This window comes from Bombus fervidus, chromosome 5, assembly GCF_041682495.2.
Source record: "Bombus fervidus isolate BK054 chromosome 5, iyBomFerv1, whole genome shotgun sequence".
Classification (NCBI taxonomy): domain Eukaryota; kingdom Metazoa; phylum Arthropoda; class Insecta; order Hymenoptera; family Apidae; genus Bombus; species Bombus fervidus.
Genome location: NC_091521.1, coordinates 13,112,219 through 13,133,836, shown reverse-complemented (window position 1 = coordinate 13,133,836; position 21,618 = coordinate 13,112,219). Strand labels below are relative to the sequence as shown.

The window sequence follows — 21,618 nt, the reverse complement described above, 5'->3', positions numbered from 1 at the left end:
ACTACGGTAATTTAGGCACTCTTGTTTTCACTTCTATCGGCTACTATGACGATGAAGTTGTGCTATCGTGTTTATCAAACTATATGAAGTAACTAATAACAAAAAGAAACTCACGAATCAGCACAACTGTCGCCGTTCGTCGTAGCCGGTCTTGGGGAATTTGAATCACTGCGACGATCGTTCGATGTTTCTTCTTCGTCGTCATCGGATGTTTCCAAAACCTTCGTGAGTAGTTGTAGCGTCCCCTCTGAACAAAATAGATCAGATTCCACCGATAATTCGATGCTTTCTTCATCCTATAACACAAGTATTTATCCCTCGTTGAAAATACACCTTTTTCATTCCGATCAGTCATCAAGAACTAGAAAGTACCTCTTTCTTCAACTTCTCCAATAATCTCTTCTTATCTGCTTTCAATTGATCCGCTTGTTCGGATTGAGCAACAGTTTTTAGCCCTGAAAGTTCTAGCAGAGCCAAGTGTGCGTCTTTCTCGGAGACTGCGGCTTTCAGAGCTTCTCGTCTGTCGACAAAATAATTTTATAAAGACCGTTAATAAGAATACGTCACTTTTCGAAATTGCTTACTTCATTTGACGAAGATCTTCGAGTTGCATGGTTCTCTCTTCGGTAAAACTTCTAAGTTTCTTCTCGTATTTGTGCAGTTTCGAAAGAAGGGGTTGACAAGTAATGCACTTTAACGCTGAAGCGGATTGCATCGAGGCAATTCTTTGTTCCAACTTAGCTATCTGGAAGAGAAAAACAACAAATTACGATCATCATTTATTTTTACAAAATGCTTTACTCAAACGCCTTATTCTTCTTTACCCTTTGAAGAGCTTCCTTCTTCATTTTCTCCTCGTTTTGCAATTTTCTTTCGCTGTCGCTTGTAATGACAACGCTTTCGCGAAGAGCTTCGCTGAGCTCCTCGATCCTGTCCCTTTTCTCCGTCAATTCTTTCGAAAATTGTCGTTCCTTGTCTTCCTTCTCCTTGATCACATTTACCAGTTCCTCAATTTGCTCCAAATCGATCCTTTCGCTGAAGGCTCTTTCGAGGGAGTCTACTTCATCCTCCAGTTGTTGAATCCTCTCATCCCTCACTCTGATTTCTTCCTTTAGAACCCCGATATCGTCGTACTCACTTAGTTCTTTTTTCAGAGTAGCTACCTGCTTTTCGAGTTTCGTTATTTCTTCTTTATTTTCCACGATTTGCTGTTCGCATTCCTGAACCTTGTTATCTTTCTCAAATATGACAAGCTCCATCTTCCTCATCTTTTGTTCCGTTTCAAGCACCTCTGCGCATTGGATCACTTGAGCGCAAGGAGGATCGTCTGGTTTCATAGTCGCCCCTTCCTCTTCATGATCCTTTTGTGTTTCTTTTCCTGCAAATTGGAACTCGGTTAATAATTGACTGCGATTATTAAACCAAAATTGAGGACGTTCAAAAAAGACAAAGAACGAAGGATCAGGATTAATATTAGGATTATGAAACAATCTTACCTCGATGGTTTTCTTCGACTTTCAACAGTTCCTTTTCCAAATACCCAACTCGACTTTGCAACTGATCGATTCTGCACTCACGATCTTGTAACTTTCTTTTCAACACATCGACGTTGTGCTTTCTCACGTACTCTTCTAACTGCGTGACCATCTCTTCCAATTCGATAACTCTTTCCTGATTGATTCTAGATTCTCTATTCTCGCCGTTCTTTTGAATCCACCTCTCCAATTCCTGAATTCGTCTATTCCCAGCGGTTACTTGACAACGAAGATCATGCAGCTCTTTTACATCGGGATTTTGCTTCAGAAAATCCTCGAACTCGGCCACAGTGTCCTCTAGTTCCTCTATTCTTCTCGATTTCCTCTCGATTACGACTTCTAGATCTCGTACGCTTTCGGTATCTGCGTGTTCCCTGAGGAAATTCTCCAGGGACTCCATTTCTTGCTCCAACTCAACGATTCGTCGGTTCTTCGTTTCAATTTCTAATTTCCAGGTCTCGTCGTTATCTTGTACTTTAGGTTCGTTGTCTTTGCATTTCTTTGATTCCACCCTCGTCGAACACTTGAGGGTTTTTATTTCGTCTTCCAGCTGCGATATGCGTTCGTTCTTCACCTGCATTTCCTTCCTCCAGGACTCCTTCTCTTCCGTTAGTTCATCCATCAATTTCAAGCTTTGGGTGCATTCGTTGTCACTGTTCTTCACGCTTTTACAAACTGCCAGTTGATCCTTTAGTTCGGCAATTTTTTGGTTCTTCAGTTCCAACTCCTTCTTCCAGCTTTCGTTATCCTCCAAACTAAAGTTCTTAGCGTCCTTCATCTTCTTCGAACAAGCAAACTGCTCCTTTAGCAATTTCTCCAGGGAGGATGCTTTCAGTTCTAGTTCCGATATTCGCCGGTCTTTCGTCTCCAGCTCGATTTTCTTAGATTCCTCGCATTCCCTGGCGTTTTGGAGAGCGGTTCCAAAGGTGTCTGGCTGTTGTGTGCGTGCATCGGTGCGCGTGGACGTTGCGACAGGCGTTGTGGTGCGTGTGCGAAGGCAACGGGTATGAACGTAAAGAAAAATTGAACGAAAAGGGTAGGTGAACGGTCGTAGGGGAATTGGGGAAAAACACGGTGATTTTTGACCCGTGTATATCGAAATGTTTCGTACTGCACGACGTAAGGGTGCGTCTCCGAATGGCTGCGAACGTGCCATTTGACTTCCTCTCTCTCTCATTCTCTCTAGTGATCTCTCTCGTTCTTTTTCTCCCCTCTCGATTTTTTCTTATTGTTTTCCTTTTTTTTCTATCTCGTCGCTTTCGTCGAAGCCATCGTCTCTCATGACATGACGATGTGGAAAGTCAGCCTCTGAAAGATCTCTCCTCTGTTTCTTTTAATTCCTCTGCTCGCCGTTCTCTGCCTCGGCCTTACACCATTCACATGCTTTCTTTTTATGTATATATTTATATTTATATATCTACATACGTATATCTCTGTCGTGTACGTGTATATACACATGTACAGTACATGCGTTTGTCCATTCTCCAGCGTGATATGTATATACATATATTCATGTTACATATATATGTACATACACGATCGCATCGTTAATAATTAATTAACATTAATCGCTCGCTCTCTCATCACCTTTACATTAATATTTATATTTATATATATATCTATATTTATTGTTATTATCGTCAATATCTTCCCGCTATCAATTATTAAATATGTTAACAATGGTCGCAGCGTTACGTAAAATAATTATATATCTTGACAAGTGTGTTGTCAATGGCGAATCAGTACGATCTCCTTTCGTTCGATTAGTTTCGTATAATAAGTTCGTGTACTTGTAAAGTTCGCTTAATATGCAAATTGTACTAAAAAGAACGGAGAAGGCGTCCCCAACGAAAATCGACCTTAGAACAAGCTTTTTAGGAATCCGGTGGGACCCGTCTGTATTTTTTATATATTTTTGTCAGTTTTATTTTTTGTCGTGTTCGGTTTCGAGAGATTTTTTTTTGTTTTTTTTCAATTCGTCATTCGGAAACGCAAGTTCGTTTCGCACGAAAACAGATCGAAATGTATGGACACGGGCCACAATATGTAAACAATAATGGACGATCAAATACAGAGAAAAAACAACCAAGACGATCAAGCAAGCAAACACACAGATCGTAACGTGTACGTGCCGTGTCCAGGGTCAGCGTGAAAATTTAAAAAGGACAACTGATTAGTCACAATCCCATCGATATTAATTTTTAAATGCGGTTGGAACAGCGCAAAGAAACTGCTAGTTAGTAGAAAATCTATAGAGATCATTCTTTGCGCGGTTAAAAGTAATTTCTAGTAATTCAAAACTAATTTAAGTAAGATTAATATCGTTCTATAGTTAAAATATACGATTTTTAAAATATAAGAAATGAGAAAAGATAAATTTGCTTACTGACCTCTTGTTGCTGTGCAGTTGCGGCTTGTTTCAACTTGGCTTGTGCGGCTTTGAGTGCACTGCGAACAAAATTGTATCGTTAGTGACATACTGTACGAGCATTTGAATTTTTATGCCTGATACTGACTCTTGAAGTTCTCTGATTTGTCTCTCCTTGGCATTCTGCTCTTCCTGAGTCATCTGCATCAGGTGCAGTAACCTTTCCGTCTCGGCTGAGCTTCTGGTCGACTCTTCTTTCGCTTTTTCCAGCTCTTTCTCGGAATTTTCGAGAGCCTTCTGCATTTCCGCCAACCTCTTGTCCGGCGACCCACCGCTCTATACAAAGAAGAAAGTGACTTGAAAAATCGATCTTCTTTTTTGGAATCTATTTATCGCGCGAGAATAATTGTAATTTCGATAAACAACTGATTTATCAAGTTACTCTTTGTAACTGCTGCTCCAACTGATCCATCTTCGCTTTCCGTTTCTTTAGGTCCTGGTCGAGACCTTGGAGCGTCCTCTCCTTCTCCTCTATCGTTCTAGCTTTCTGATCTACGGACTTCGCTCGTTCTTCCATCTGCTTTCTCTGTTCTTCCACTTGGCGTCTCTGCTCCTCCAATTGTCTTCTCTCTTGAGTAGTATCGATACCAGCCTTCGCGGCGCCAGCTTGGAGTTTCTTGTTCGCCTCGTGCAAGTCCACCTGCGTCGAAACAAACGTTGTAAAATTTCGTTCTTCCGTGTTTACGAGACGCTACAGCTAGGCAAATGAAAGCCGTTTCGTTCAGAGCCGCGACCATTACGTCTAAACGTGCACTCTGATTTTTTTCTATACTTCTCAGATGCGTTTTTCTTTTGGTATCAACGTGTAAATTGATTTAATTTCGAATACGGTCATCATGGTCACGGCTTTCGTAAATGAGAGATGCATGGAAACGCAATTAAAAAACAAGTCAGACGCGCAGATGAGAAGAAATTCGCAATTCCTCGTATATCTACTGACGTTCATAGCGAAGTATAATATGTACAGAATACTTATAAAAAACATATGCGTCGAGATAAAAAATGTCTCGAGGTGAACGTACGTACAAAACGTGCGGAACGCATTCTGTGTGCATTGCTCGTGATTCATTCTCCAGCCTGTACAAAATAATCGTGAATCGCAGACACAAGGCTTGATTCTCGTGGTCATTCGTCGCATCTTACAAAAACCAAGTAACCATTTTCTATCTCTGGCATCTCGAATACAGTGGCATGCTCCCAAAACGAAACAAAAATTAAGGAAACGAAAAAGTGATACTCGTAATGAGGTTGCTCATCGTTGCGATGTCGAACGCGCAACAAAATTACAGCAGTAACAATAACCAGCCAAATGAATCGGCGAATGAGAGGATCGCTGTGATATTAACTGTGCGTTCCTGTTCATCTAGAAAGGAGGAACAATTTCTTTTTTTCGTATCGCTTCGATCGTCTCGTCGCTGATGCTGGTGATAACAATAATAAACATAACGATAAAAATCGGCATAACGGAAAAGAAAGAGCAATGGGCGCGTATGGCTGTGCTTGAGAGTAATCGCAAATGGTTTTGGGGGAAACGATTTCGTGGAGAAACGAGGGGTTCATAGAGGTAGGTTAAAAAAATTCGAGGAGAATGATAATGATGAAGGCGATGTTGCGCTTCGCTGTGAAGTGTGACGGACGCCCCGAGATATACATGTACGCAACATAAGATGAGAAAGATTGTGCGGGTGCATCGTGGTTTGGTTTTTTTCCGATTTCGTTTGTATACGTATATATATATCTTATATATATGTATATATATATATACACGATATCGTTCGATCGTTATCGTTCTGTTACATATGCATAATATTTGATATATGATTTGATTTTTTTTTGTTTGTTATTTGCGGCGTGTATATGAGCTGTGGGCGAGTTTCTGCTTCGTCGACGACGAAGGCAGAGGCTGCGGTTGAAATGAGAAGACATAGAGAGACGAGGAGGCGCGATGACGTGTCGGCAGCCGGTCGACAACGATCAGCCAACGGTATACATAGGCAGAGACATAGTGCAGGCATTATATGGTGCGGATGTAGGCTGTAGTAGTGTAGGTTAGCGCGCGAGCGAGTGCAGGTCGTGCTGCTGCTAACCTGATATTTCTGCAGTTCCTGGCACAGCTTTTCGAGCTGTTCCTGGAACCGCTCGCGCTCGACGCCTGCCTGCTTAACGTTCTCTTGCGCACGCTCGAGCTCCTTTCTCAACCTGGCGACCTCCTGGCCGTTTTGTTGCGGATGCTGTTGCTGCTGCTGTAGCTGTTGTTGTTGCTGCTGCATCGTCACCTGCATCTGCTGGATCTGCTGTTGTTGAGCGTGTAGCTGCCTCTCGGTGTTCTGGATACGTTTTTGTAGCTCAGTAGCCTGCCTCTCGGCCGCGTCCGCCCGTTGTTTCTCCGTCTCGCATAGCTTCCTCCATTGTTCGAGCTGTGCCTCGTTCACGCCACCAGCAGCCGCGCTCGTATCCCTCGAGACGATCTGCTTCTGAAGTTCTTGCACGCGTTTCTCGGCCTGATCGGCCCTCTGTCGTTCCTTCGTCTGGGCCTGAGTCAGGTTTTGCACCTGCTGGCTCAGCCGATGAACCTCTCGCATCTGCGCCTCGAGGGCCTCCTTCGCGGCTCTATCCGGCGTCTGCGCGTGTACCCTCTGTTGCTGCATCTGCTGCAACCGGCGAACCTCCTCGCGTTGACGCTCGAGCTCCGCTTCGTTCGTGTTCAATTCCTGCTGGAAGTTGACCAGCATCTCCTGCGATTTCTCTAGTTGTATCACCAATTGATCGCGTTCCACTTGCAGCTGTTTCGCCTCCGCCTCGAGCTTTTCCTTCACCTTCTCGATCTTCTCCGAGTGTTTCTCTCGATTCTCGAGGATCGCGGCCATCTTGTCGCGTTCCCGTTGAGCGAGCTGCAGCTCGTGCTGTAAATGAGCTATCTCCTCGCTGCCAGCGATCTGTTGTTGCTGCTGTTGTTGTTGCTGCTGCTGTTGCACCCGTCTCAGTTCCTGCCTGAGTGCCTCCCGTTCGTCCCTGAGCAGCTGCATCTCCGCGGCTAGCCGTTCGAGTTCCTTCTTGTTCGCCTCTGCGGCTTCCTGATACTTGGCCGTCTGCATGTGCGTCTTCTCGAGTTCCTTGGCCAGTCTGCCCGCTTCGAGCTCCACCTGATCGCGCGCGACGATCGCCTTGTCGAGGCTGGCGCGCAGCCGTTCGACCTCGATGCTCGCGCTCTCCGATCTGGTCTTACCCTCGGTTTGCATCAGTCTCTCGAGCCGTACAATCTCGACGCGGAGCTTCTCGTTGTCCGCCTCCAGGGCGTCCGCTCTCGCCTTCACCTTGTCGTGACGATCGCGTATCTTCTCGGTTTCGATTCTAGCGCGTTCGATCTCGCCGCGATTCCGCTCCTGCGCCGCAGTCGCCTTGTTGGTCTCCTCGCGCGCCCGCTCGAGCTGAAGCTGCGTCTCGTGCAGCTTCGCCTCGAGCTCGGCGTTGCCCGACTGCGTCCTCTTCAGCTCCGACTCACGGCCCTCCAGGCGTTCGCGCAGCTTGTCCACCTCCTGTTGTAGCCTACTACCCTCGCTTTGCCACTTCTCTTGCTCGTACTGGTATTTACCTCGCACCCCTTCCGCACGTTCCAGATCGGCGCGCAGCCTCGAGGCGTCCTGCTCGGCCTTCCTCGCGCGTTCGAGTTCCGCCAACGCCTTCTCCAGTCGATCGCGGAGCCGCTCCACCTCCAGCTTCGCCCACTCGTGTTCCTCCTTCTGCCGTTCTTGGCTTTCTTGATACTTGCCGAACCTGGTCGCGTACCTCTCGCACTCTTCGCGCGCGCTCTCAGCCTCCACTCGCAATCGCTCCGTCTCCGCTTGCGCCTTCCTCACTTCGGCTTGCTGCCTGTCGTGTTTCTCGTACATCTTTTCTATCTCCAGCTGCATTCGTGCTAACTCCTCCTGCGTCTTATCGGTCGCCGCCTGAGCCTTGGTCAATTGGGAGTGAGCGCGCTCCAATTCGAAACTGATCCTTTCGTTGTCAGCTACAAGTTTCTCTCTCTCGTTCTGTAACCTGCGTAGCTCGATCTGCGATTTCTCGTAACGTTCCCGTACCATTTCCAGATCCACCGCTAACCTATCTAGATCTTCCTTCGATTTCTCTTCGTGTTCCTTCGTGCGACCTAATTGAAGAGCCGCTCGATCGTACATCTCTTGCACGCGGGCCAATTCCTCTTGGGCTTTCCTTGCCTCGTCGCGACTCTTCGATGCCAACATCTGTTGCTTTTCCGCCTCGAGCTCTAGTCTGTCTTTGTCAGCTTCCATCACTTCGATGCGATTTTGCAGCCGATACACCTCGCTCTGGGCTCTGTCGAAATCATAACAAGATCTTTCGTGATCGATTGTCACTCTTATCGAACGGAAAATCACGATCGCTCACCTGTCGTACTTCTCCAGCATCTTTTCGAACTCCTTGTTCGCGTTCTCCCGTTCCTCGTGAGCTTTGTTCATCGAATATTGCGCTTTTTCCAGCTTCTCCTTCAGGATTTCGATTTCAGTCATAGCGTCGTCTCGTTCAAGCTACGTTACAATAACCAATTTTATACAATTTTATTACGAGATACAACTTTGTAATTAAATACAATTTTATGCAATTTCGCTGCTCTCTCTCTCTTTCTCTCCAGACATTAACTGTTCTTGATGACCTACAACAAAAATCAGGTTACTTACGGTTAACTTCTGGTGAGAATTGTGAGCCTTCTCCCATCTCTCTTTAACTAATTCGAGTTCCGATAGTACGTTATCCTTGTCCCGTTGCATTTTCGCTATTTGATTCTGTTGGAACTCTATCCTCTCGTGCAGTTTCTCTGTTTCTTCCTGAAAGTTGTCCCTCTCCTTCTGTAGTCGTTGCATTATCATCTGGATGTAAAAGGATATTTTTACTAACGCTACCTGCCTTCGTGGTGGATACTTTAGTCAAATATGATTCGAGACCATGTTATCTGTTATCACCTTCTCTTACCTGAGCTTTCTCGTACTTATCCTGCAACCGGTCGACTTCCAATTGAATCGTTTCCCGTTCTTTCTGCATCCTTGTCGATTGGCCGAGCGCTTTGTCCAGTTGGCTTTGCAAATTTTCGAAATCGTAGTTCTGCTTTTCCTTTTCCATTTGCATCTATATAGAATCGAATCGTTCCACCGTAACTTTTCTAGTCTCTACTTTAAGTCTGTGTTTACGTTTTACGAGCTACTCAGGAGCCAAATTAATTAACTCCAATTGATTTTCTTTTTTTAATATTTCAAAGTGGTTTACCCTCTCAATTTCGACAAAGTTGCTCAGTTTAGCTTCTATGTGATTTACATAAAATATTCAAGTATTTAACTTAGTAATTTCCAGAAAAGTTGTTTCACATAACAGAGGTAAATTTACAGGTGAAAATTGTAGGTAAATTCTCTTTGACTTACCCTGCGAATTTCCGTTTGCGTTTTATCCAATTTCTCTTGAAGCTTGTCCACTTCACTTTGCGTTTTGTCCAGTAGATTTTGCAATTTATCCTGTTGAAGTTGTGCCTTGCCCAGAGTAGCCTGTGTCCGTTCCAGTTCTTCTTGTGTTTTCTCAAGTTCCGCGATTGCCTTGTCCCGTTCCGAGTGCAGACGAGCCACCGAAGCCTGTGCTCGATCGTATTCATCTCGAAGACTCTCTTGTTCACCCTGAGCATTTTCCAATCTGGCCTTCAGTCTGTACACCTCACCTTGACTCTTTTCCACCTTTAAATACCATCGAAAAGTTTTAACACTTTTTACATTTCATTCCATTCAGTTCGTCGAAGTATTTAAGACGCGTTTAATCGCTTATGCTGAATTTTTACCGGATAAACTCATCAGATAATTAAGCGATAGCCAGCTCATGAATCTCATAATTCTACTTGTTTCGAGGTTTACGTTCACGAAATTAATCTCTAGAATTTCCCATCTTGTAATAGCTGCATCGTTGGAGAAAATACATGCACGTCGTTATTAATACAGATTTAACGCGTTGCCTGTTCATCACGTTGCGTTAATTAAAATCAATTTCTCCTCTGCTTGCTCTAACCTACGTTCGTATCATTCGTGTTTATTAATGTTTCCACGTGAAGCGATAATTTATTATTATACAGGGATTAAATAAATACATCGACTCGAGTAATCAGTCCGAGGGAAAAAGCTCGACGACCTAAAGAAAAGCTCTAAAGAGAAATCTTTTCTGGAAGAGTCAATCATTCGAAATGGATCGAAACGAGGGGTAACGAGCAACCCCTACGGAAATTCTAGTCAGGTGTCTTCGATTGCACTCGAGTGTGAAGTTGCGTGCAATTTTCCGGCCACTTAGCCGGCAGTTTCATTACCGGTTCGTTTCGCGCTATCGACGAACATCGGGAACACCGGTGATGCTTGGGAAGAACGAAGGCGTGATTGGAAATTAGATTCGACTACCACAGCGTGTACGGATCGGGACCAGACCGTGGTGGCCTCGTGAATCGATCGCGATTAAAGGCGATTGTTCTTGCTTCTTGGAAGCGGAACAGGGCTGCCAAGTAGACTCGATCGTTCATTAATAGAGGCAAAACGACCAGCTACAGATTATGGGGATGGGAATCGTAGCTGGGGATACTTCGGTGGTTAATTGGTCGCAAGGCAGGTCCCTTGACGCGCGATCTTTTTATCAACTCGACTAGTTCATCGATTACTTGATTCAACGAGAAGTTCCGTCAGCGGTGGAAGTGATTTCTGCGCGAGATTTGTGGATTCGTTTCGCTTCGAATCGATCATGTGGTTAGAAGGTTTGTTAAAGCATTCGTGACCGGTGACCGAGACGTTGAATCATGCTATTGAGTCACGATACGTTTTCCCAATCGCCGGGGACTCAGCGGTTCGCTGATCTGCAGAAATTTACATCTCAATCAATTTTCGAACTGTTGCCAAGAAAGTCGATTCTGTTCAAGAAATGAATTCTAGGATGAGACAACAAAAGAGCGAAATGATTATTGGTTTCAAAATCAAGTGAATAAAATGTTTAAAAGAGTTAATTTATAAATAGAATATATTATTTTATAATTCATTTTATAACTGTCAATTTATGAGGACAAGAATTTCTCGAATGTGTGTAAACAGAGATGATCAGCATTGGCTAATATATCCGAGACGCTCTGACGAGATTGTAAAAATATTTTGGTAGCCGTAAAACCGTCTAAGTGGAGTAAAAGCGATATTTTACCTTTTCTTGCAGAGCAGCAGCTTCAGCCCTAGCTCTTTCGTTGTCAGCCTGCGTGACCCTGAGCTCAGCCTGAGCCCTCCTGAGTTCCGCGGCTGTCTTCTCGGCTCTTTCGGAGATCCTGTCCATTTCCTGAGAGGAATTGAGCGTGCTTCTGCCGTAAGTGCTCTGAGACCTTTCGAGATCGTGCCTGAGTCTTTCGTTTTCCAGTTCGAGCCTGGTCAGTCTCTGTTTGGCAGCCTCCCAGTCGGCTCCGCTACGACCAACCTCGGACGCAGCCTTGTCCAGTTCGGCTTTGCTCTTGCCGAGCTCCGACTGTGAACTTTCCAGCTTCGCTTCCAGTCGGTCTTTTTCTGCTTGTGCTCTTTCCAAACGGGCGCCCAATTTCTCAACCTGCCGTGAGCAGAAACAGTCAGAAACTAACACTTGGACGATCTTTGGCCAAGGAATAACGCGAGAAAAGCGCACGAAGTGTTTTTTGTTTTTGTTAGCAGGGGGAACGGTGGGAAGTTAAAGTTTCATAGAAGTTCGAGCTGCATTATTGATCGTATCGACTGAAACGATGTTAAACAAGGTGTACTTCGAACGCACTTAGAATTAGATACATTCCTTGTAAATTTCTAATCAGTATACGATTTAGTCTAGTCCAGGCAAATTGATAGGGAAGAGGAATCGATTGGGAGACAAAAAAATGTATTGTGCTTATCCACGAGGACTTACTTCGGACTCGAGAGCGTGGATTTTCATTTTGTACTCGGCGATTTCCCTTTCGTGTAATTCCCTTTCTTCCTGTTTCTCCTGCTCCGCCCGGTCCCTCTGTTCCCGTAATTGTGCCATTTGCTTCTCCTTATCTCCTATCGCCTCCTCCAGGCTACTGAGGGCACCTTCGCTGCTGCAGTGGTGCGCCTGCATTGCCGTTAAACGCGCTCTGGCCATGTCGACCTGGTTGTCCTTCTCCTTCAGCAGATCCTCTAGATTCTCGATCTGTAGTAACAACAACTTGGCCGTTAGAGATTCTACTTTCCTTTCATTCCTTTCAGACAGGTCGATCGTAATCGCGCAAAGTCTTAGACAGCGAGAAAATAAGTCGGGATAGAACAAGATTTTTTAGGAACGATACAGTTTTATTGGATCAAAGATGATCAGAGAGAATGTTAGTTCGTGTGCGATTAATTTTAGTCAACGTGATTAGTGGTGTATTCTCTTAACCGTGTTAGCGATCCGCAGTTTACCATGCACAAACCATTAATATGATCGTAAATTCTTACTTACCTGCCATCTCGTATCATCGATCTTCACAGCCATTGTTCACGGCTCGACAAGACATTTACTCAATCAGGCACTCGCGATACACAGCAACAAATAATCAACGGTCTCTATCGCGGTAGGAAAAAAAAGAACGGAATCGTAAAAACAAGCGTTCCGCGATGCGGAAACGAAAAAATGACAAAAAAATGGTAAAAATAACAAAATGGAAAGTAATTGTCAAGCGATGTTGTCTCTAGTCGACACATTGGTAATCAACGACAGCCTGATCGATCGTACCTTTAACAGAAATAACGTACCTCTTTCAACTCTTCTCTTTATACATATTGGCTATCGTCGATCACCAACGACACGAACAAAACATAAATACATACAGGGGTGCGATTCGTGACGAAAGTGTTGGATAAAAGAAATAAAACAAGGCGATGCAACGAAACTTGTAAGTGGCTTTATTCGAACGGAACAAAGTACAAAATGAAAAATAAACGGGTGAAAAAGGAGCTTGTGCGAACTTAAAGATAACGTGGATGTCGGGGTTTTACGTACTACAGCCTTTACACAGCACGACTAAAGAAAATATTATTACAAAAAGTGTGTCGCGCGGGCGCGCGCACGCCTCACACTCATTCCAATCGACAGCAAGATTCACACTCATGCGCACTCCGTGGTCGCATCCTACGAATATTATACGCTAAGCGCGCGCTTCCTCTTTGTCATCTGGCTGGCTGATTAATCACCAGGCCAAAACTCCTTTTTAGTTCCGGCGGAATTAATCGCTAACGCCGAGGAATGAAAAGATCGGTCAGTGATCCGCGTTTCTCTCAAGACAACAAATCGATTTATAACGATACGATCGCATGAAGTCTGATACCGTTAAACATCTATCAATTTTTGATTATACGAATTACACGATCTGCGACATTTCTAAAATTATGTTTCCGTAATTATGTTCCCTATGATCGTTTCGAGTTCAGTGGAATAGGGCGACGAATATCTTTGAATGAGATAAATTACACAGGTCTGTGCAAAACGAGAGTAATTGCGAGGATCGGTAATGGAGAAGATGAATACGCGTCGACGCGCGTTTTACTCGTAATTGAAACGGATCCGTGTAATCAATTAAGCTTTAATTTACACCGGGCGATCATTATCACCGTGTGTTTAGCCATTCTGTTCGGACAGAATGGACCGCCTCCCCTTTGAAACTATAATTCACGTCGCTTTGGAGACCATTCCTACTCGTTCTGCACAGACTTTCAATCTTGAAAAGGAAACGAACGAACGAAACTCGTAAGCTTCAAAATTCGACGCGTTAAACCTTTGTAGTTGCTCCAAGATCTCTCCTTATCAACTTACAAAGGCAACGCCAGGCGGAAAGATATATAGAATGAAAAAAGAGGAAGAGAAAGAAATAGTTTCAGGGTCACTCACCTTACGCTGAAGCACGTTAATCTTCCTGTCTTTGATGTCCATGTGATCCTTGAGCTCAGTCAGCTCGGTGTTCATACGATTGCGTTCCTGTTGCGCCTGCATCGCGGCCTGCGTCTTTTTCTCGATCATCCGGTTCTTCTCCTCGAGTCGCTGCCGCATTTCCTCCACCTGCACGCAAGTAACCACGCACACGAGGTCATCGTACGAACGTGTGCAGGGGTGGGAACCACTTGGAACAGGAACGATTCAATCCGCATTGCACGGGCAACGTTCTGCACGCGACGTGAAAACGCTACCAATAGTCCAGCGGGCCGATTGGAGAGGGAACAGGAGGAGGGAAGCTTTGCACGACCCAGTTTCCTGCAGCCCTGTCCTTCCTTTCCCCTATAACGACCTCCCCGTAACGTCGATTTCCCCAGTTCCGACCTCCCCGTACATCGGGATCCCTTCAACGATCCCACCCTATATACGTCACTGCTGCATTTACTAGTCCATTTACTATTGCGTTTATTGTCACGTTTTCTAGCGCGTTTACCAGTGTTTCGTAGATATTCCGTATGTACCAACTTCCACGGGCGACGATTTTATAGAAGTCAAGGGGAACCTGTTTAGAAGTTATATGGGTTTCACGCGCTTTAACTTTAAAACTCGTGATTTACGAAGCTGTAGAAAGTTTAAACTCGTCGCATTATTTTTCATTAAATGATAAACTTCTCGTAACTGCCCAATAAATTACGTTGCATAGGGCAAGATCATCGTGCAAAATTGCCGATAGGAAAACTCTTCCTAAGAACTGATCGTTCGCTAGTCGTCTATGAAGGTTCGATAAAACTTCGTTCTCAAATGGAATCTTCGTAGAGAATTTATTGGGTCGTGCTAAGTTGGCTGGTAACTGCAGGATATCGCGATTGTTTCAATCGTTAACTCCATATAACTGGAATAGTTTGTTTGTGCGAGACAAAGATCGTCATCCGTTAGAATTTGTCGTTTTAGTCTGGAAGTGAGGATGCTAAACAGGAAGTTAGGATTGTCGTAAAGTAAGACACACCCGTCTTTATAAGTGTTAGTATACGTTCGTTCAGACCATTGGGGTAGAATTTATGCGTTCTATTATAAAGTCGAAAGATTTGGTAAGAGTCGTTTTTCTTAGGAGTCTTACAATTATCATGCTTTTTTAGTTTGCACGTGTCCTAATACTTATGAAGGAGGGTGTACGTGGAGTTAAAAAGAGTAAATGGCGTTGAAAATGGGCACTTACGTCAGCCTGCAGCATGTTGTAATGCTCTTCCTTGGCGCAGAGCGACTCTTTGAGCACGGTGATGTGCCGTTGGTAATCCTGATGCTGCTCTTCGAGGGTTTTCATCTTGGCGGACATTGCGAGTAGTTCCTGATCCCTACGCTGCACTTCGGTCCGGAGCTCGTCCAGCTGCGAAAAAGAGTCGTCGTCCACGAGAGGATCAGTCCGTGCGACCCGGTTACGTCTCGAAACGACGACGAAACAACGAGCGACGGAGGCGTCTGGTCTGTCGTCTCTCCGTCGTGGCCGAGTACGACGACGATCAGCGGCCAACTTCCCTTCGATCGCTCGGTCGAAACGTAAATCGGCCGTGAAACGGGTCAGCCGTTTCGCCTTCCGTTCCGATCCGCCAACTTTTCGACTTGCTCAAATCGTTCTGACCAAACGGAGCCAGCCAGATCGTCACTGGCGGTCGTTGGTCTGGCTGGTTTGAAGTTTTATTCGAAAAATCGGCGCACACGGATTCCATCGAGTTTTCGTTTTATCCAATTGTTCGTATCGCCTTGAATTTCATTCGAGATTAACAGTGTGCGAGAGACGGATAAAATACCAAATGGAAATTAGAGAATATGTTCGAGGAGATGAGAAGTTCGCTGCTTCGTTCTCGGTTCATGAGCAAACAATTAGAGTAATGAGTGAACCTTTCGAGTCATTCGTAAGACCGCGAATAGCTGGTTCTGAAACAAAGCTCGGAACATCGTTTTCACCGGACAAGGTCTTCCCTTGTGTAGCGACTAAAAAGCTTCGAGACGTCTCTCATTTTTAACTCTCTCGGAGCCTGAATCGTTGGGTTCTTATTCTTGTCGTGTCAGCGATACGTCGTCGTACTCGGACAGGAATTCTTCATACTTAGCATGCAGCGATATCGAAACCAACGATACAAAGTTACAAACAAAGTGTATCCTGCGTGTACGAGAGATATACTTATTACGTGTTCGAACGAATGTCTTAAGGGGAACGTGATAGAATTCATGGGAATAATCGAGGCTGGAATAGTTGGAAGAAGAACTGGAACGTATTATGTATTGTGTCTCTCTCTTTATTATTCGTGTACGTACCTACTACGCTCGTCTGATCTACTCTGGTGTCGGCAGGCCGCGTGAGGATCCCTCGGCGAGATCTCCTCGTTACGAGATCCCGTCGCGGGATCGCAAGCAGAATCAACACAACTAAATGTTTTCTAACTAATCAACTAGCAGAGTACGCAGCGTGGAGGAGATATCGCGGTCCTCTCTGGCAGTATGGTCCTGTGATCGAAGTATATAAGACACTTAGGAAACTGAGAATAAGCAATTTCAAGAAAAAGACATCGAAGATCGATGCGTCCTCCGCATCTACGTATACAATTTCCTCGAACGCGACCTTGGTGATCTATCAACTTATAGGTCATCTTACACCTCCAATCCCACGGGACGAATCCATTCGTTTGCCATATCCGTGACTTTTATGTGGGATTACTTCGATCAGAGGGTATCTCTCTAACCAGATGACGTGTACGCACGTATCTCAGCCCAAAGATAAAGCACCAGGGATCGAGGAATCGATGAAATCTATCGGTACGTTGACTGATAGCGATTCTATCGATGGATCGTGATCGAACCTCGATCCCCCCTCTCTCCAGCGTTCTATATATCGTGCTAAGATGGTGAAAAACAACAGGTCTACGTAGAGGCGAGCGATCGTGGCGATCGCTTTCGATCCGCGAAGCGGCGTCACGCATCGTCTCGGGTTCCTCGGTGTTTCTCAACGACGGCCACGAGCCGCAGAGGCAGACGTAAGGTTCTCTACGTTCACTATGTTCTACGATCGTCGTTTACGGCTGCACACATACGCACGTACGCGGGAAACTCGCGGGAAATTTTTCCTGCCTCGTCTCGTCGTCAACGAGGGAACGACGACGCGCATCGTTTCCGCGCGCGTTACGTGAACCATTGCGAACAGTCAGATCAACGACTCACACCAGAGAAAGGGACAGAAAGAGAGAAAGAAAGAGACAGTTCTCGGGGTGGCTGGCCAGTTTTCGAAAGAGGCTCGACCTTGTATAACTGTTCTATTATCGACGATGGGACGAGAAATATTCTGTTCCAATAGTTTACTCTCGAACGAAAGCTCGGATGGAAGAAAGTTGCAAGATCCGCGAAGGAAGAGGAGAAGTCGCAAAGCGAGAGAGAAAAATTTCCTTGGGGAATTCGATGTCAATTAAGAAACTAATTTCCAAGTTAGAGTAAGAGGATCGCTTGAAAACGTAGTTATACTTATTATCCATGATCGCGGTTTCAAATTTCACGGAAATTTGACGAGCACTTTTGCCGGTTATAAAAGTTTCGAGTTCCCTGGAAACTTACTGGCCACCCCAAACAGTAAGAGAACAGAAAGAGAGAGAGAGAGAGAGAGAGAGAGAGAGAGAGAGAGAGAGAGAGAGAGAGAGTGTGTATGTGTGTGAGAGAAAGTGTTACTACGGAACATCGAAACACTCCGTTACATAATACGGTAATCACGTAGATGGAAACGAAGGATAGGTGGTGGCTTGGAAGTGCTTCTTTGTCGGGTGAAGAATATCCTTACCTCCTCAGAAAGCTAGAATATCGGGGCACCACATTTAATAATGCTTCGCTCACCACGTAGGCCGCCCAACTCCGCCTTCCTCTTCTACTCATCGTTCTCAACCCTTTCGCTACGTAATCGATTACGTAAGAAAACCAAGAAATCTCTTCTTCATCTTTAATTACAATTTTCATCTGGTTTAAGGGAAATGTGAAAAGATTCTCAGTTATGTTCGATCGTATCGGAAGGATTGCTGGAATATCACTGTCGTACGTTCCATTCAATTTTTGATCGTTTAATCAACGGACAAGAAAGTTTCCGCTCATCACGATCGAACGTGATCAGCTTTCGGTATCCGTTGATTTACTAGACCATTCTTATTCCGAGCACGTAGAAATTTATACGCCGTCCATCGTTAAATGCTGCAACGTTATTAACGATCGCGGTACGATTTATCGATGATCGTTACTTCGCCGGAAAAAGGAGTCGAACGAGTTCAGCGGAATTGAGGACCACCATCCATTGCTGACTTATGGCTAACTTAGTTCTAGCTTATCTGCTAATGTTATACCCTTATGATTATGCGGATGGTGAAAAGTGACGTTCGGTTTACCTGCGAATTTACGCTAAATAGTTACAATTATTAATTATTAAAATCGTCTCGATCATTTTCGAAATTCTCTCGATACTTGACAAATACTCGTTCCATTTCTCTTCATCGTAGGTTAGCTAGAAATAGAACCAATATCGAATCTTAGGATAATTCAGCTTGTGAAATTTCTAAAGCGATCGAATCTTTAATTCTCTCTCAAGAAGATGAAGAGCAGGATTGAAATAAATCGAGTATCTAATCGCAGGTAAACCGAATTGATCCTTCGTGTTTATCTCCGCGTGTCATGAAGCTCGCGAACCAAGAAGGCTCGCGTTTAGGACGATCGTGATCTATGGTCGATGGTACGGTTACCTGATCGTAAATCGATCAACGAGACGACTGGCTAGATGATGAGAGATGCATCGAAGAGTAACGATACGTTGTCTGCGTGCATGCAGCATGCATCAAGGTACAAAGGACCGCTTCGAGTACTCGCATGCGCTTTCTAATAAACTGTCAGGATTCGTTGGCGAAAGAATCGTGACGCGAGAGCTAGAAAGAGTGAAGCGGTGATCGGACACGAACAAACACGAACAAATTCGACCAAACGATCTACACGATCCGTACGCTGTCTACGCGATTTTATTCGAAATAGATTCGATTCCGTAAGATTGGATCGTCGATGATGAAACGAACGGTCCAATCGCTGGTGAATCTTTTCCAGCGATTTACGATCTACACAGGGATTCTCTGTTATCGTTCCGTATGATTTCTGACATTTCATTATTACTTGATATTCTCACAAATTTCGATTGGTTTGTATACGAAGATAAAGATTGAAATACCGGGTACGCAGAATTTTCTATTAATAATATAGGTAATACAAGAATATAGTGATTTTGAAAGATAATATTGGTTTTCGCTTAAATATAGCGATATCAAGGAATCCCTGCGCAGACTAGAGTGCCTGAATAATTTGAATGATTGCTACCTCGCTTAAGCTGATACTAGCTGTGAGATTTTCTACTTAACTATGAATTACGATAGTGCAAGCTTTACTTTGCCTTCCAAAGATTACTCGATCGTAAGAAAATCTTGAAAATTTTCAATCGTATAAGAAATAAGGTTGTTGATTCTGGGAGTAAAGATCTTTGTTCAAGCAACATTAAAAAAAGCTTGTACCATTACAAGAGACGTACCTAAACGCGGTAGTGCTAAGAGTGACAAGCAGTTGTCTACTTTGCCCTACACTCCCACGCATGCATCATGCCCGAACGATAGCTGTATTCGAACTCTACGCGACGAGAGAATGGCGAACGACGATGAACGTGTGATGAGAAATGCGATGATCGTGTCTGACGAGTCTTCTCTGTCACATGATTCTCACGATAAAGTAAACTCCCCGGTGACAATTTCCAAAATCGATTGATCTACCAATGAAATGATTCAGACTGATTGACCATGAACCCATACGGATGTTGACTACCAATTCGAACGAAATGTACTAGTGAAACGAATCGGCGATCGAGATGAAATGAACATGACACACGAATGTGCGAGTCTACTGAGTCTACTGGTGAGAAGTCGATGAATCGATGAGTAAAGATTGATGAAGGCGTGAGAATGACGAGATGATCGTTACCAACCGATCCTTTTCGTGGTCTTAATGTCTGTTCAGTGTGGTTACTGCGAGAAAACAAGTGAAACGAGTCAATGGCAAGGGTCAGCGGTGGCAGGCGGACAAATCGGTGATAATTCTACTGGTGGGGCTACTGTCAAACAAGGGGATAAAAGTGCAACAATCGTCAACAGGGCAGGTATCCAAGGTGTTTAGACGATTCCAAGGTCGCTTGCGGAGTGCAGATAGATTGAACCTGCAAATTCTTCGGTGACAGTTAAACGGTGATCCTTTGGGATGGGGTGAATACGATTCTACCATGAGTGAATCGATCGTTTTCGCGTGAGATGAATGCGTGAAGGACTCGATGGTTGATGACGAGCTCTCGTGGTTGGATTTCTCAACTATGGCGATAAAATAATTTTCCATGGAACGTGACGAGAGAGGTCGTATGAGAACGGGTGATATCTCTCGTGAATAAACATAATAGAATCGGACAGGGACAGGATTGAAGTTGTTGATCAGAGAACGATTGAACAGAATCATTCTTTCTTTCTCTCTGTTGTATTATTATTATTCTCTTTTATAATCCATGTAATCGGCATCAATTTGACGCTCGGTCGTCACTGACCTGCACCCTTGACCTACTCTGTCTAAATCGCGGAGGAGACTGCGAATTACAGATTGCCTCGAAGGTGCAAGGATACTGGCTTTCCTTTTGCTTTATGTCCTTTTATCTGGAACACGACATAGGAATTAAAGGGAAGGAGAAAGGGAGGGATTCTTGGAATGAAACAAGACTAATGGCGTATAGTCTTAGGGTTCAAAGAACGGTACACGTTCGAACTTATTTAAGGTCTGTTCGATCTTTTTCTTTTTTTCTGTGACGTATCTGTTCGCTTTTTCTCCTGTGCAGTTTTTTTGGCGATCCTTGCGTAGCACCGCTGGCCTCGAGGCTCTCAACGTCTCAAAGAGGATTGCTTCGCACAGGCACGAATATATAAAGAGAAGCGACAAGATGTCATAGAACGTGGAAACGAAATCGTTTGCTTTCATCCGTTTTCGTATTTACTCGTATTTACTTTGTTTTTCTATCGTTCTCTTTTTATGTCTATCTCGGTTAACAGAGTTCCACAGACTGAACACGCGTGAACACGCTCTGGTTTTAGGCTCGATGTGGACCTTGCGAACGTAGAGTCGTCCGGCTTGGATACGTGAGATCGTGAAAACGTCGTCGAGGTGGAAGGATGTCCGGAGATCGGGGATGTCCTTGCGAGCAAACGTACGTCGATTTCCGGTTGCCACGGTTCCATCTTCGAGGGAAGGAAACATCGGGGGGGAAAAGGAAATTATCCCTGCGGGGCTAACCCGATTTTGAGGTTGTAGTAGAGCCAGCCCGACCACTGCGATTCTGAGGAGTTCAAAACGCCTGGTGCAGCCTATTCGATGCTCTAATTGCTGTGTAATCGAGCGTAGGATCGTTCATTGGGAACAGTGCTGTTCTCGTTTAAATCCGCACAGACGAGTTTCTTACTTTTTTAATAAGCGGCGAACCCTCAAACAGGGATACACTTACACCTAGATTAGAGTAGAAAAATAAAAGATTGTCGGAAGTTGCGAACGCGCGGGAGAAATCGTGTTTCAGAGCGAGCGAATGCTGTGCAATCGATCAGGAAGAGAAGACGACGTGCA

General features: G+C 44.6%; 1 protein-coding gene across 6 annotated transcripts in view; it reads right to left on the bottom strand.

Moving 5' to 3' along the window:
* The window catches only part of Brp (ELKS/RAB6-interacting/CAST family member bruchpilot), a 68,182-nt gene that overhangs the window by 8,759 nt on the left and 37,805 nt on the right, over positions 1 to 21,618 (bottom strand). For all 6 annotated transcript variants that reach the window (XM_072003255.1, XM_072003256.1, XM_072003257.1 and 3 more), the window contains 17 exons: positions 15,134 to 15,301; positions 13,876 to 14,043; positions 11,899 to 12,162; positions 11,182 to 11,571; positions 9,393 to 9,695; positions 8,950 to 9,102; positions 8,658 to 8,846; positions 8,368 to 8,507; positions 6,051 to 8,295; positions 4,346 to 4,603; positions 4,052 to 4,239; positions 3,926 to 3,983; positions 1,497 to 2,469; positions 825 to 1,378; positions 585 to 745; positions 373 to 520; positions 115 to 296 (listed from right to left, as the gene is read on the bottom strand). In XM_072003255.1, the coding sequence (XP_071859356.1) occupies positions 115 to 296; positions 373 to 520; positions 585 to 745; positions 825 to 1,378; positions 1,497 to 2,469; positions 3,926 to 3,983; positions 4,052 to 4,239; positions 4,346 to 4,603; positions 6,051 to 8,295; positions 8,368 to 8,507; positions 8,658 to 8,846; positions 8,950 to 9,102; positions 9,393 to 9,695; positions 11,182 to 11,571; positions 11,899 to 12,162; positions 13,876 to 14,043; positions 15,134 to 15,301 (6,542 nt within the window). The remainder of the gene's footprint in view (positions 1 to 114; positions 297 to 372; positions 521 to 584; positions 746 to 824; positions 1,379 to 1,496; positions 2,470 to 3,925; positions 3,984 to 4,051; positions 4,240 to 4,345; positions 4,604 to 6,050; positions 8,296 to 8,367; positions 8,508 to 8,657; positions 8,847 to 8,949; positions 9,103 to 9,392; positions 9,696 to 11,181; positions 11,572 to 11,898; positions 12,163 to 13,875; positions 14,044 to 15,133; positions 15,302 to 21,618) is intronic.